At 32.7% G+C, this 17,140-nt stretch overlaps 1 protein-coding gene across 1 annotated transcript; it reads left to right on the top strand.

Annotated features, from left to right (window-relative positions):
* Positions 1–3,472: 3,472 nt before the first annotated feature.
* Positions 3,473–16,547, top strand: LOC149911364 (uncharacterized). Its single transcript, XM_090105689.1, has 11 exons — positions 3,473–3,815; positions 5,260–5,397; positions 6,291–6,629; positions 8,480–8,906; positions 9,514–9,667; positions 10,281–10,330; positions 11,409–11,510; positions 12,206–12,315; positions 13,017–13,115; positions 13,662–13,847; positions 14,257–16,547. The coding sequence occupies exons 1-11, from the start codon at positions 3,687–3,689 to the stop codon at positions 14,551–14,553; spliced, it is 2,031 nt and encodes a 676-aa protein (XP_089961815.1). The 5' UTR covers positions 3,473–3,686; the 3' UTR covers positions 14,554–16,547.
* The last annotated feature ends 593 nt before the right edge of the window (positions 16,548–17,140 follow it).

Below are 17,140 nucleotides of genomic sequence, written 5' to 3'. Positions count from 1 at the left end.
TTGTTTGTTTTATTTTAAAAACCCGCTCCCTAATTTCTGTCAAACTATTGTACAACATACCGAACGTAGTGTCAAAGAGACCGAAAACTTAGGTTCCTATATTCTGAAACTCGCAACTACTTGCAAGGGAATCAAACCCACAGGGTACCTTCCATGGTACCTTCCGTGAAGTTCTTATAGCACAGATAAAGGAAAAATTGCTAAAAACATAAGTTTTAAAGTTACAAAAAAATAGATTTGTTCGGAGCCATCGGTGCGTGAGTCCAGCTAGCATTTGGCCGGTTTTTTACCCCGTATTCCAATTACAGCACTAGAGCGCATTTATGCGGCAAAATGCACAGAGCAAGTAATATAGGGTTGAATGTTTCAAGTTTTCAACTACAGCAACGCTTCGCACAATCGAGCACTCTTAAAAGTAATGCGCGTGAATTGATGCGTGCAATCGATGCCATTGATCGAAATGTTTTGTTTATATATTATCGTTAGTAATATTATAATTGTTGGAAAAAATTTTAAAGCTTTCGTTTCATTGTAGTTTTTTCGAAATAATCAAAGTTAATTTAAATTGTATTAAGAAAATAGGTAAGTATTTCTTTAGAAACTTGCGGCACGAATTATGGGAGGGGGAGGGGGGAGGTAAGGGGAGACACCATAGAAATCTAAATAACAAGGCAATAGAAGTGGTAAGCGCGCGTGACATTGTCGCCGCTCAGGTGGTTACCATGCCACATGACCATGACCATGACACAAAGGGGTTTGAAACTTTTTGTATGGACGCTATATCGACCTGCCGCCATTTTGATTTTTTTTCAAAATCGCGGCGCACGATTAAATTGGTATATATGGATAGAGGATACATATAACAAATAGAATAAAGAATAAATAAACATAGACGAACAAAAAATGTCTAATAACATAGTACCCTAAAGCGTCACATTACCGAGATATTTGGAGGTAAATATTCACATAAGAGTACAATGACAAACACTAAAAATTGACTTATTACTTGTCTATGATATGCATAATATTATCTCCAAAAAATCACTCCCAGGTAGATATCGTTAAAATGTGTTGATTTTGGCGACAGCGGTTTTCATACGAATTATGACATTATAGCACTTCTTATGTGTCTTGTTATTTAGATTTCTATGGGAGACACCCTATAAAGTGGGGGGTGCGGAAACCCGCCCTTATATATTTTTTTATTTTATTTTTTAGATTTTTTTTATAAATATTAGAAATATATCGAAGATTATATGCTTTATTGACTGCTCCGGCGCTGCAGAACGTGGCGCTTACCCCGGTGTACCTCGTCGCAGGCAGAAGACTTCACTCGCCTTCGGCTTTTTGGTACAGATTCGGTTCTGTGTCTAACAATTTGTGTGCAATATACTTACATACAACAAAAAAAATTTTTTTTAATAATTATCAAATCTTGTAAACATGTTTTATACAATTGACTAGGGCAATGAAGGGATCCATTTTATTTTTTTCCACCCAGCGTCTCCACATATATTCTATACTAGCGGTCCGCCCCCATAGCAAAATTGGTGAATTTTATCAAAATCGTATTCTTTACCGTTAGGTCCGTATAGGTCCATCATTGAATTTGTTAAATTATTTATTTTATTAAAATTATAAAATAATTAAAACCTGCGCATATCGATAATCGTCGATGTATCGTTTAGCGATATGATCAAGACAAATAATCGAGTCATGTTTATTCGATCATTGATGTGGTCTCACGAGACTATCATGGAAAGAAAAACTCAAATTTAGACGGCTTTAGGCGGTTGGCACAGTGGTAAAGTAACTGCCTACTGAGCCGACGGTCCCGGGTTCGATCCCCGGTCAGGGCAAATATTTGTGTGATGAACTCAATTATTTGTTCTTGGGTCTGGGTGTTATTATGTATTTATTAATATATATGTATTTATTAAATATTATATTTATCGTCGCCTAGTACCCACAACACAAGCCTTAAGCTTACTGTGGGACTAGGTCGATTTGTGTAATAATGTCCTATAATATTTATTTATTTATTTATTTAATCTTTATGAACTAAGCGATAAAGTTGAATTTAGAACGCAATACTGAACCGCACTCCCCACGAGGGTAACCTGTTAAAAACTCGAACTTCTATTACTCAAAACCCCGTTTGCTCGTGCGCGCTAGCTCTAAGAGCTCTAAATTATATTAAAATTTTACACAACTGCACAAAAAGGAGTATAATGTTTATTTTGTAAGTATATATTTATTAAAATTTTCGCTCGGTTACTTTTAACTGGCAGAACATTTTAATGGTACGGAACCCTTCGTGCGCGAGTCCGACTCGCATTTAGCCGTTTTTTGTAATGTTAATCTTCTTCTATTATGTAATTTGTTTATATGTATGTAAGATGTATATATTATTAATATTGCGTATGCTTAGTGCGTATATTTCATAATACATATTATATATTTCTGTCATTTCGTTCAGACTGTCATAAACTTTTAACTTTTATTACTACTTTTGATAATGTTCGAGACATATTTATTTTATTGAATTGTGCTGTGATGAATGAATACATATTCAAATACAAATAAAATGGCTTTTTATTGTTTTTTAGTATGCATATAATAATGATGAAAACGTTACAAATGACCTGTGTAGTAGTTTTTATGAATAATGTGAGTTACCCTCCCCGCACCAAAATCGGCAGAAAGTTCAGTTAGAACATATGCGAGCGTAATCCATCAATTACTTAATGATCTAAGGTTGAAAAGTAGGTTTTTAATAAATAAGCACTCTCAGAACAATTGATTTATTTAATAAATGAAACGATACCAATTTAAAATTCGCGCTGTTTATGTATGATGTGCGCATGCCTTAATGCTCTAAGGCGCATGCGCAGGTTTTAATTATTTTATAATTTTAATAAAATAAATAATTTAACAATTTCAATGATGGACCTATACAGACCTAACGGTAAAGAATACGATTTTGATAAAATTAGCCAATTTTGCTATGGATGAGGTGCTAAAGTGTAATTTTTTTATACTTACCCAAAATTAAAAAAAAATATTTAAAAAAAACTAAAGGGTACCTAACGAAAAAATTGTGGGACCTTAAAGGACCTAACGGAGACCTATCGATCAAGGTCATTTTCGACCCAAAATTCCATTGATGGTGTGCTAAGTTTGCATTGGTTTCTTGCTCTGTACTATCCGAACTAAACTAAACCGATACACAAAATAATCACAAGTAAAAATATAGTCTGGCACTGGGTAGTTTAAATCGTCAATTTTTTTAATTCTACCCTCTGCGGTAAGAAAGACGCCCGAGTTCTACACAAGTACACACATTGGATATGTCACAGATGACAGAATATATTGTGTAGACGCGGCATAAGGTTTTGTCTTCGAATTTTAAATTTTCTAGAAACAGAAACTGTGTTCTTAAATTAATATTTATCTATACTAATATTTACTTTCAAAGGGTAGTAAAATTAACGCTAATTACGATAATTCAAGTAATTTATAAGTTATATCGAAGCTGATAATCATAAATCTCGTTCTGTGGTGAAATTACCTACTCATTAATTTATTGGGGGCTGGGGGTATTGTAATAATTATAGTTACGGTACCTAACCTCAATAATACTTTATTCTACCAAGACCAACTTTATATGTGCGTGTTCATGGCAAATGTGTGACAAAAAACAAAAAGAAACGATGGAAAATCATGAAAAATCTGTAAGAATTGGTCTGGAAAATAGACCATACCGTTATCTTCAAAAAATGACAAAAGCCTTGAATTTACCATCCAATTTCAAGGTGAGTTTAATTATTATTTGGATTTGTAAGTGTATCTTTATTTAATCGATCTTAATTATGTGCTTATAGATTCCTGTACTTAATCGAAGTGTCTAGTCGTCCGCTAAACGGATGAATAAAATAAATTCGTTGTCCGATTACCGGATGAATAAAATAATTTAATCGTCCGATTATTCAGATTACTAGGGATTACTAGATAACCTGGGTTGGCTTTTTAAAACTATTAATCTTTTATTTTTAATACCCAAATTGGTAGCGAGGAGCGAAGCGACGAGCGTGTTAGGTTAACTCTTGAACTGCCGCACGAGCCGAGCGAGCGAAGCGAGCATGCCGCGGCAGCGGCCGGCGAGTGCCAGAAGCGACTTTAGGGCGATTCCCACAAAAAAAAAATCTACGTACGTTAAAAAACTATGAAACTTTTATTTTTAATATCCAAATAGGTAGCGAGGAGCGAAGCGACGAGCGCCAGAAGCGACTTTAGGGCGATTCCCACTCAAATAAAAAAAACTACGTAGGTTTTCACAACTTGTTTGTATTTTATTTATGTATCGTAAAATTTTTGTTACTATCGTCTAATGCTTAGTTACAATGATTTTACACCAATTCCATACATTTTGAGGTTAGAATAGGAAAATTGATTTTCTCCAAAACGATTGGTTTCCTAACTTTCCCCTTTTGGTGGGAGGGTCCCCCCCCTCCTCCCCCCACAAAAAACCTATAATACGTGCGGCAATTCTCTAAAGAAACCCTGATAACCTAACTATATAGATAAATAGATGTTATCGGACGAATAAATTATTTTATTCATCCGGTAATCGGACAACTAATTTATTTTATTCATCCGTTTAGCGGACGACTAGCACTGTCCATACTTAATTAAATTATGGGAAAAATAAGTAAGAGGATTTAAATTTTCGTTTAATATCTTAATTGGGGATTCAATTCCTTTTATTTTCTTGGAAGGAATTGAAGATAAGCCTTGAAAAATTTCCTTGAAAGATTTCCATCTAAAATTCATGTTATCACAGCAAAGTATTTAATAAGTGTATAAAATGTATATTGATAATATTTTACATCAAATTCAAAGCCAAAGATTAAACATTTTAATATTTACATTTTATTTTTATCTAACCATGAATTTTTGTTTGTAGTTTACTATAAACACTATCACTGACGTCATTAATTTTAGAAAATGGTATTAATTTAAAAAGATAAAAGTAGTGCACTGATAATGCATACAATTTTTTGTTAATTCATTGCTATTAAAGCTGATAAATGTGATAAAATCATAAATTTATGTAGGGTAGTTTACAAAATACATTAATAATAGAGATTGAAGATATTCAAAAATCACAGTTTTGTTTTTAATTTAGAATTTAATAACTTGTTTAAAAAACAAAGTTTATAAAATATCTTTTAAAATAATAATTAATTATATTTTCAGAAAATATATCTCATAGATTTGATCGTAGCCAGAAAGCGGTGCAAAGAAGATGAAGTGAAAAGAATCATAGCTAAAGTTAAACAAGAAAGAGCTAAATCATCTCAGATTCGTAGGCAGAGTAAAAGGAAAACTATGAAGGTAAATTAATGTAATGTTATGAAAGAACCAGGTTTTGCCTGTGGCTTTGCTTGCGTTATGGAGTATTATTATAGATTAGGTATAGATTTTTTGGGGGTTCTAACTTTATCCCCTTGGGGGTAGAATTGATCAAAATCCTTTCTTAGCAGATGATTACGTCGTAACATTTATTTCATACAAATGTTCATCCCCTATTCTATCTCCTTAGGGGTAGAATTTATAAAAATCCCTTCTAAGCATCCGCTTACATCAAAGTAGCTTTAAGAATGTAAAGTCTCAATCCCATCGGTTTAAAATTGACAGTTTCATACAAACTTTTTTCCCCTATTTTATCCTCTAAGGGGTAGAATTTATCAAAATCCTTTTTAAGGGGATGCCTACACCCTAACATCTACCTGCATGTCAAATTTCAGCCCAATCAGTTCAGTGGTTTGGACTATGGGTTTATAAATCACTATATCAGTCAGTCACCTTTGAGTTTTATTATATATTTACATGCCTCTGTATGAACAGAAAGTTTAATGTAATACAAAAATATTATAAATGAATGGTTTGTGTGTCTTTATCACATCTGAATAGACTTGGGTTAGTTATTATGCTTGCTACATGTCTTACACTACTCTGGAATAATTATTTTGTACTTTTCTAGAATAATCGAATTGCAATGCAAATGCTTTTATTATGCTATTTTAGCTTTCCGTCCGCGGCTACGCCCGCTTTTTCTAAAACCTGATACATTATATACTCAAACCTTCCTCTTGAATCACTCTATCTATTAAAAAAACCGCATCAAAATTGATTGCGTAGTTTTAAAGATTTAAGCATACATAGGGACAGAGAAAGTGACTTTGTTTTATACTATGTAGTTATTATTCTATCTTTTCTAATTCCAGGACACAGAAAACATAATAGCAAAGCGACTATTATACTCTCCACCTAAAACAGCAACACCTAAACACAACCAGCTAACGCTACAGCGATTAAGCAAACGCCGCAGTTTATTAAAACGTCTAAACGGAAGCCCTAACGCCGAACCTATTAGAATGTTACGTTCATGTAAAGGTCGAAATATAAGAAACGTTACAGATGTTATAAAAGCTCATACCTCAGGTGGATGTATGAAAATAGTGAGTCGGCAGAATTCGTTCCAATTGTCTGAGTTAACTGTTCAATTGCAACCGTTGACGACACTAACACCTGTGAGACATCACCATCATATGTATCACAATGAAGTAAGTTTATAATGCAGTTGTATATGCTACTAGCGGTCCGCCCCAACTTCGCCCGTGGTACATATTTATGTTTTCTCTACATAAGAACCATCCTCGTACTTCAAGGAATATAATAAAAAAAGAATTATCGAAATCGGTTCAGCCGTTCACACGTGATGCCGTGACAACGCGAAGTTGGATCGAACTGCACATGGCGTGTGAATTTTATTATAATCGGTTAAGTGGTTTAGGAGTCCATTGAGGACAAACATTGTGACACGAGATTTATATATCTATTAATTATTTATTTAAAATGTATATATGTTTGTTTATGAGCCCTTTGGTTTCCATAACACAAGCAAAAGCTTAGTATGGGATTAGGTCATTCCGTGTGTGAAAAATGTACTGAAATATTTTTTTTATTTATTAATAATTTAATTAATGCTTTACTGTACAAAACAATCTGAATGGACCTTAGGTACATACAAATTAAATTTTGCACAAAAGGCGGCCTTATTGCTGTAAAGCAATCTCTGTAGTTTCAAATTATGTTCTCTAGATGATACATTTACTATATTTAAGATCCGCCGCGATACTGATAGAAAAGGCCGCCATTTATACATACATTTTGAATGTTTTACTTTATTTCGTAAGACTGTTGTACAATATAGAGTAAATGAATAATTTAACCCTTAACACGGCACGCCCTGAAATAATGTACCCAGATATAACCTGAATTGGTTTTAGTGATAGTTATTGATCAAAAAATACTATAGTAGAGAAAAAAATAAAATAAATTTTCTGTAAGTAAGTTTTTCAGGATGTCCGTTAAAACGGCCTTTGCCAAGAACCCCGTCTTCATTGCTGTCTCAAAAAACGGACAACGCTGTCATACAGCTCATAAAATAAGAATGAAAAAAAAAATAAAATTCACTTAATATAACACAATTGAAAACAATTTCAAGTAGCATTTTATTGTTTTATTGTCACACAGTATTTGCACTATCTATTATAACAAAAAATTCTTCAATTTTAATTAAATACCTAACAAATGATAATTGAGCCCTCTCGAGCTCAATCACACTATTTAGTTGTGTGGAATGTTAAATAACATTTATTATTTCGTGTCAAGCAACCTTTGGTTTCATTTAATACAAATGATAATGGTTTTTCTAAATGTGAAGTGATATTTGGCCGATGATTAGGACATTTAGACGAAATGCATGTGGAGGTCGAGGAACTCCCGGTTCTATTGTAGACCCAACAGATTTAACTGATCTTAGATAATATTCATCATTTTGAACTTAATTAAAAATAATTCTACATATAATTAAAGACTCTAAAGCAAGAAAATCCCATAAAAGTGATATTTTATTAAAGTACGAATCATGGCAACGTCCGTTTCTTGGGACATGCCAATGGGTTCTTAGTTACCTGTATCTACGGCACTGTCCTAAAAAACGGACCAGCTATATTTCGAATATTTTGTCATAGAATTATTTGAATATCTCATAATCTTTAGAGCAAAAACAACAGTTTATCTCACCTGAAAGTTAAATCAATAGAAATCAAACATGGAAACTATTTCATTAAAGCTATTATTGACCAGAAACACAAACCATCACTAATTCCGGGAATCCCTAAATTCAACAGTCACCTAGCACACGAATCAAATGTTCTCTATAATTGGCATGTAGGAGAAAAATAAAGGATTGTTATCGTACTTTCTCCAACGTAGTCAATTTTCTAGATTTTTTGGAACGTTCAAGATTTACACGGCAATAAGTACATGTACTAAAAAAGTGACAGAAAAGCTTTAAGGGTTAAATTAAAATTGATATTAATATAATAGTTACCTATAAATATTACAGAGTACACAATCACAGTCTCCAGCAAAGCGTCAAAGAACATTAAGCGGAATATATCCAATACAAAACGACGTACAGACAAATGGAGTGAGCCTGCGACGAAAGGACGGAACAATATCGATAATAAACGCTATCGTCGAAAGACGTACTCACGAATGTAAAACACAAACAGACGACACTGAAGACATACTAAACAATCTGGAAGAAAATACACCGGTTAATAATAATTTGGTAGAAAATCTCTCGATAACAGATTCTAAGTTTAGTGAAGTGAATAATTTGATAGATAGTTGCTGTAGTGAAGTTAGAGCTGAAGACACAATGTGGAAGCATGAAAGTAGACTGCCGAGAATCATTGATGTGTTCAGTAAGTTTAACGGCAGGGATTATACGCAACCATTGCATGTAGCAGTTAGCGAGTATGAGAGAAGTAAGTGAATGTTTTGACTTATTATTTTTAGTTATTGTAGCATGAAAATTCTAGTAATTATCTAAAATAAGAGTAGTCTCCAGTTATTTCTCCTAAACTGAGCTATCTACCAGTCAAAGTTTCAACAAAATTTGAATTTTTTTTACATTAGTTAGAACTTAGAGGACCATTTAGCAGTGATAAAAAAAATATTAATGTGCCACTCATGTCCACACATGTTAACAACTAAATCATGGCAATTATTTGTATATTTTGGTTAATCAGTAAAATATATTGACTGACCGGTTGACTTGGTTGGTAGTGACTAGTGGCCCTACCTTCCAAGCCAGAGGTTGTGGGTTCGATTGCCACCCGGGGCAAATATTTGTGTGATAAAACTAGATGCTTGCTCTGTGTCTGGGTGTTAATTATCTATATAAGTATTTATTTAAAAATATATGTATGTTTATCAGCCATCTGGTTTCCATAACACGAGCGAAAGCTTAGTATGGGATCAGGTTGTGCCATGTGTGAAAATTGTCCTAAAATATTTGTTTTTTTTTTTTTTTATATTTGACATACCACCCTAAAATTAATGTACTTTAATTGAATTTTTTTTGTCTTTCAGTTCCAATGTACACAACATACATTCCAAACCCTAATCCAATAATGTTGGAAAACTTTTATTCATTCAAAACTACTTCACTAGCAAATGGTTTGTTACAAAAGGCAACTGCGGCTCACACTATAAGCGTGTTCAGTACACAGACAGTTATGTTGACGTAAGTATTTGTATATTTGTATGTGTGTATGGTTTGCTATGGCCGAATTAATTTGAATGAAATTTTAGCGTCAGTATCACTCAACTAATGCCTAAACTTATTATTTTTAATGCTTATAAATGCTTCATTTTCAAAATAAACCATCTCATGTTCTAATTTACACAATTATACCACTTTTGTCTTGTGTATAAAATCACATAAAATGTTACTAATTTTAAAATTATTAGTGCTTTCTACTTGGACACATTTGAATTTATATTATAATAGATGTCTAATGTCTATTCTGTTTGTGTTCCATCATTATCATGTCATGAGCACTATTTTTCTTATTTTAATTTCATCTCTCATTTTATAAACATGAGTTGATGTTCCTTGTACCTATATCATTTCTGTGCATATAATTTTTTGCAGACAATTTTTTCATTTTCTTTTTTTTTCCACTTAAAGAGGGTACTTGACTAAAAATTATTTGAGCATGCTTTTAGGAATAGGTTTTAAATTTCATTTTTTTATATTTATTGGTCGAGTATCCTACTTTGTAACATCACACATAATAACTACATATATAAATGCTGTATGTCCGCTTGTCTGCTTACTACCACATGGCTTACAGGAAAGTACAACCATCTGCCGCATCTATGCCTCTATTGCACAGTTATCCTTGTGAGTTATTTTAATGTTATTGCTTTTATTTAATTGGTATTTCTTACTGTTAAAAAAATCTGATACTGTTTGTGAAAAACTTATTTTATGGTTAGGGAGCCAGGTGCAAATTTGGTTAACTATTTCCTCTCAAGAGATAATTCGTCAGACGCATGAGAGTATAGTATTATAAAGCCTCGTGAACGTCAGCTGGCGCTCGGTTGGGGGGGTGAGCGGTTGTAGCCTCCCACGCACATAGGAAAAAAAATACATTCATACATTCATTTCCTCTCAGCTAAAAATTTGTCAAATTGTAGCTAACCCAATATCTCAACGAAAAAAAATAGTCAGCTGGTTACAACATGGTGTATTATACGTCAGCTGGTGTCTCGAACATGAAAGTTAAATTTAAAGAAAAATTTATTTTCCGTTATTTCCTCTCAAACAAAAATTTACCTGATGATAGCTTATATGTAACTGTGGATAAATATATATGTCAGCTGGCTGTATCTTGGTGGAAAAACCGTCAGCTGATACGGGAGGCTACAACCGCTCTTCCCCCCAACCGAGCTCCAGCTGACGTTCACGAGGCTTTATAATACTATACTCTCATGCGTCTGACGAATTATCTCTTGAGAGGAACTTGGTCATAAAATCTGCTGCTGGCTCCCGGACCATTATGTATTTTTTTGTTTTTTATTATTTAATAAATTAAGGATAGCCAATCAAGACGTCAAGATTTTTTATTTGGTTCTTAAGTGTAAACTCATAATCTACACCGACCGACAATAATCTGCCTTTACCCAGTAAAATAGGCTTCTTAATAATTTTATACCAATTTTTTTTAATTGAGCGGATTCCCAACAAGCGGCTCATTATCGAATAGTGTTTTATATTATACAGTCCGATTCAAACTTAATGGCGGTTCGGAAGTTAAGTGCAGGTGCGAGTGCGGGTGCGCACAGGTCCCATCTAAAATTGTTTTCTGCGCATCGGATCGTACGATGTTCCGAGCCGCCATTAATTTTGAATCGTACTGTACCTACAAACAGCGAACATAAAATTGTTGTTCTAATACTTTTTTTTATTAAATTGACAGCAAATTCAGAGAGTTTCGATCGCAACGACATGAACCAACATTTTGTGAACGACTCGTCTTGTTCTAAACAGGAAATGCAACAGGATTCTTTGTATTCTGAAGGTATTTTTTTTTCTTTTGGAACGAAGTTCCTTATCGCGCGTTATGAAAGGGGGCTAGACGGAAAAAAATCTTACGAAAAGTTGTCACGACACTTTTTGCCTAGAGTTGTGCGGCGTGCGCGTGGTTCTCTGTCTGTCTCCCTCTAACTTAACACTTCGTTCCATCCGGATGTCCTTTGACATCGCTCAAGTTTTTTTTGTTTTGATTTTTAGATATTTGTGTGTAAGCAAAAACGTTCAGAATGACTTCTATGAAGTTTAGTTCAGATATCTGTATTAAAACCAGGCGAAATATATTTGTGTGATATAATAATAATTTATTTTTTAACTGTTAGTTTTATACTGAAGCTATTAATTTTCATCCGACTTCATAAAAAGAAGGAAGTTCTCAATTCGAATGTATTTTTTAAGTACCTTGTTTTCGTTACTTAAGAACCTTTGATTGTTGAACCAATTTTGATGATTGTTTTTATTTAAAAGCTAGTTTCGGTTGGCCCAATTATCATAATTACTAAGTAGCTATGCTCCGGGGTTTCACCCGCGTGGCTCCGCTCCATGATAAATGGGCTATCTAACACCGACACAGAACTTTTCAAATCAGACCAGAAGTTTCTGAGATTAGCGCGTTCAAACAAACAAACTCTTCAGCTTTATAATATGATTATTGTAGATAATAATAATTCTCACTATTTTCAGAACTATACAATTCGTCGGTATCGTCTGTGGACACGAGCCAGGATATCGGCGCTTCCGTCACTATACCTGAAATGGTGGAAGATGCGTTGGAAATTATTAGCCAAGATGGCGTAAGTTTTTTTGCATTGAAACTTCTTTAGGCGCGTTGAGAGTAAAATTTCAAGGTCGTGCCTCACGTCATGGAGTAGGGCGACGATTTTGGTATCTCTGAATCTTGCCAAAGAAATTTCATTTCTTACACGTGCTCGGCACACACGCTCTTTTTTATATGTATTATTTTAATAGAAAAAAGGAATTTAGAACCAAAAAGTATATACTCTCACTCGCTCACAACAGACTACACACCATACCTACACCGACACTCATCACAAGTACAATGTTTATTATTTTCACGTACATAATATATCATCTTCTTTTCTTTTTAAAATTGTTAACTGTAGTGAATTGCTACCTTTCTCGATTTTCTTTGTCATATCTTAATATATATAAATCTCGTGTCACAATGTTTGTCCTCAATGGACTCCTAAACCACTTAACCGATTATAATAAAATCTATCTCTATCTCTCAATCTATCTCTCAAGTTGGATCGAATCGCACACCATGAGCAGTTCGATCCAACTTGAGAGATAGGATAATTTAAACATGTAGGTACCACGGGCGAAGCCGGGGCGGACCACTAGTGTTTTTATAATTCTATTAGTGGAATTCCTTTTAATAGGCGTATTTGATTTAATATGATGTAATTATTGTAAGAATAGCAGTAAGGAATCAGAAATGAATAAATAAATACATATATTATTATTTGCATAGGATTATTTGGACCGCATCGGAATGGACAGTAAGAAGATATTGTGCGCGCTCTGCAACTGGGCTGGACCCACTGTTATAATGGAGGACCATTTGAGAAAGGTTCGCTTTTTTATTTATTTATACAGGGTGTCCCACTATAGGTATACTAAGCGCGAAGGAACTTGTAGTTTTGCATACACCGAATACGTAAAAAATACTTAAACAACAAAATAACGTCAAAAATTTTTTGCTAATTTTTTCGTCTCTAGGTTCGCGCAGCCGGCATATACTGCTTCGCTAATGTGAGCATTTTGTGTATGAAAACATAATCTTAAACGATAGCTCACGTGCTGGTGGCAAAGTTGGGCGGGTTGCTTGTTATAGAGTTTTAAGAATTCATCTATTTGAAAAAAAAATGCGTCTGGATTTTTATAAGTATTTTTAACTTGCTCAGCGTATGCAAGACTATAACCTCCTTTGAGCTTAGTATACCAACGGTGGGACACCCTGTATATACAAACAAAACTTATTCTAAAAGCCGAAAGAATTTTTCAAATCGGACCAGTAGTTCCTGATATTAGCGCGTTCAAACAAACAAACTCTTCAGCTTTATAATAGTAGTAAGTCCACAAAAAACCTTATTAAACGAAAAAAAAAAAATTTCAGGAGCACGCAGAACAAATAATAAAGCAGAATAAGTCTGAATGGAATATAAGCTTCACTATGGGAAGTCTTGTTCAAAATGGGATATCAAATTCGATGTGGCATAGCAAAGTGATAGAGTACAATTCGTCGTTCTATGTTTTAAGTGCTAAGTATGAAGATCCGGACTGTTTTATGGTCACTTTGTCGGTAAGTATTTTCATTTTTTTGTACTTTTTTCATAGTAACTATTTTTTTGATGAATTTTTGTGATTCTGTAGTAGATTTTTTTTTACTTATATACCAATTTTTTGATTTAAGTGAATTTTATATGGTGATTTTTTATATTTCGCTGAGATTCCTTTATGTGGAAAAGATATGAAATCGATGCGACGTGATTGTTGAATTACAAACCAAATAATAACTTTTTTGTAACAAAAATTACTTAGTTTTTTAAGTAATAACTATTTACTATTGTAATAATATGATATTTTATCAGCATATCATCGTATCTATCCCATATCATCCAAGTTTATAAAATATACATCAATTTTTATTTCCAAATTATTTCAGTTTTTTTGTAATTTGCATTTAAATAACAAATAAAAATCTTTTCCAGTCACCATCACCGAACATAATAAAAAATACAGGTTCAATTACCATTTACAACAAAGTGACCGGAGAACCACACACATGGCAAGGCAATATAGAGCCTTTACCCCCAAACTTGCCATTTAAAAACCATTTAAATTGCCTCAAATTGAACCTGGCGACACTAGATTTATTGCCCAATAGCGCTAACTTGAAGTTAGTTAATAGGGAGCTAGTAATGGAGTCGACAAGCAAAGTGGTTGTAGGACAACCGGAATTGAACGATATTCATATTATTTTGTTCGTTAGGTTATTAAATTTTTAGTATTTAGTTTTTTTATTAAACCTGGCAACACTAGCCTTCTAACTTGTAATTAGTTAATTAATAGGGAACTTTAAAAGTTGCCAAGTAAAGTTTAACCAGAATTAAACGATATACTTATTAATTATTATGTAGTTTGTTATATTATTTAATTTTCAGTTATTATAATGTTTTTTTTAGAAAAAAACCTACATTGATAGTGCCATTGCTAATAGTAGGGGAGCCCAAGAGGGGATTTTGGGATTTACTCGAGCGCGTCAGATTACTATAACCTGTGCTATAACGGACGGTATTCATTAGTACCTCTAGTCAATATGAGCAGTTATGGTTGGTGGGTGCGCTCAGGGGCCCCGCTGGAAAATTGAATAATCCATAATTCCCTAAGGTTGAGCTCGAATCATCAGATTAGTGAAATGGGGACTTCTTATATTGTAATTAACCCCCCCATATGTTAATCTGACGCGCTCGAATAATATTACTTTAATTTTTTACCCTTCCTTCATAGCGATTAAATCGCCACTTAAATCGTCAGATTAACGTATACTTTATTTCAGTGACGTCCTGGAGCATGCAAAGTATCAATATCTAATGCGCTTGAGTATTTCCAAGCCATTTTTTTTCTTTTTTAAATTAAAAAAAATCAAAAAACCCTTCCCCACCGCTAAAAGTGAAAACATTATAGGACCTTTTTTTCTCGCTATGGTCTAATCTACCAATTCTAATAGGTTCCCGTGACGCTCGAGTAAATCCACATTTAGCATCATGGGCTCCCTACTATAAGGCATGTTTTTTAGGTATTTTTATTTTGATAAGAGTTCTTTTTCAACGATATAAATATAATATTATATGTAATATATTGTTAAAATTAAGTTCTATTTTGAAAAGATAAATTAATATAATAAAAGTTGCGTAGTCTTAAGATACTCATAATCTCAATATAATTGTTTAAAAATAAAGTAGCACAAAAAATATGGGTGTATGTATTTAATAATTAATTCGCGAATACCGTATCGTATTCGCTTCGCTCGCTCTCCGCCTTTGTTTTTGTTATATAATAATTTATGAAGCTACTTTTGAATAATGCATGAATAAAAGGTTTAGCATGCATATTTTTAGTTTAATATAGTACTTAGTACTTACATTGAAATGTATATTTATGTTTTTTTTTTTTTTAGTTTTAGGAAAGAAGAAAATTTAAGTTATAATTAAATTCCTCTTATGGAAGTGTAGTATCGTATTCGCTTCGCTCGCTCTCCGCCTTTGTTTTTGTTATATAATAATTTATGAAGCTACTTTTGAATAATGCATGAATAAAAGGTTTAGCATGCATATTTTTAGTTTAATATAGTACTTACATTGAAATGTATATTTATGTTTTTTTTTTTAGTTTTAGGAAAGAAGAAAATTTAAGTTATATTTAAATTCCTCTTATGGAAGTGTAGTATGGCTCAATTTAGTTAATCTCTCCATCTCTTTCTGAATTGTCTATTACTAGAGAGAGATGCACTATTTTACGAGTCTTAATCGATGTAACAACGTTTATAAGCTATCTATCTCGTTTTGGTTATGAACATTTCCATTTGATGGAAAGAGAAAGAAGTACGTTCTTTTGTTAAATATAATATTTATTTGAAACTTAAGTTAAGCTGCTATATTTTTTTGCGATTATAGTTTATATTTTTTACTAAGAAAAGAGCAAAATATCGAATTTAATCAATTAAAATTCGAAAAAACTACACGTAGTATATTATTATTAGTCTGTGGTACTACTGTAGTAAAACTGACCAAATACATTTTTCTGGTCCGTAAATGTATGCTAATTCAAATTATTTTATTACAAGTATGCTTCTATACATATATGAAGCTTAAAAAGTTGATTTTTTACTAATTTTATAATCTCGTTGATTTTTCTAGAAGATTTAATCAGTTGGATGAGCGTATATCAGGACTTATTTTCAATTTTAAGGGGTTTTAAGTTATTATTTTTCGTAGCTTGGTCGACGCTCATCTTTTTTTTTTGTAGTGAGATTTTTTTATTATGTATTTATAGATTTAATTTATAAACAAAATATGTATGTACCTTAAATTGTGACCATATTTGAGTATGGTCCCAATTTTAATATAAAACCAGGGTTTATTATTTGAATGTTGCTATAATTATATTTGAAAATGTTGATATTTATTGTTAAATTTGGAATTTAATAAGATATCAAATTATACTTGCAAGTATAATTATAACTACATACATATTTACATTTGTATATCAATCATTTGAAAGACTGCAGGAGTATTTTCATTATTAATCTAAAGCACATCTTAGACCGGCTACTCACCTACGAACAGCAGCAGCAGGGGCAATATTGGAATTGCACTCTTAATTGGCTCCTTACATTTTATTTTTCTAAAAACAGCTATACTTCTGTTGTCTTATTTTTCTATTTAACTAATCAGATTGTTAAATTAAAATCTCTTGCACAACTTTGATTGTTTTGTGATTTACTTAATTATAATATTTTTCAAATTATTTTTAGTTATTTTGATAAAAGGTAAGAATCACAATTATGTGTGCCATAACTTTACAGTATTATTA

Source organism: Colias eurytheme, chromosome 1 (assembly GCF_061535395.1).
Source record: "Colias eurytheme isolate Ceu_HAF_F1 chromosome 1, ilColEury1 Martin Lab GWU primary, whole genome shotgun sequence".
Taxonomy (NCBI): domain Eukaryota; kingdom Metazoa; phylum Arthropoda; class Insecta; order Lepidoptera; family Pieridae; genus Colias; species Colias eurytheme.
This window is presented reverse-complemented; position numbering and strand designations above follow the sequence as displayed.

Coding starts and splice junctions, on each gene's coding strand:
- LOC149911364 (XM_090105689.1), top strand. CDS start 3,687: ATGTGTGACAAAAAACAAAAAGAAACGATGGAAAATCATGAAAAATCT. Junction 3,816..5,259: donor ATTTACCATCCAATTTCAAG/GTGAGTTTAATT, acceptor TTATATTTTCAG/AAAATATATCTCATAGATTT. Junction 13,116..13,661: donor TGGAGGACCATTTGAGAAAG/GTTCGCTTTTTT, acceptor AAAAAATTTCAG/GAGCACGCAGAACAAATAAT.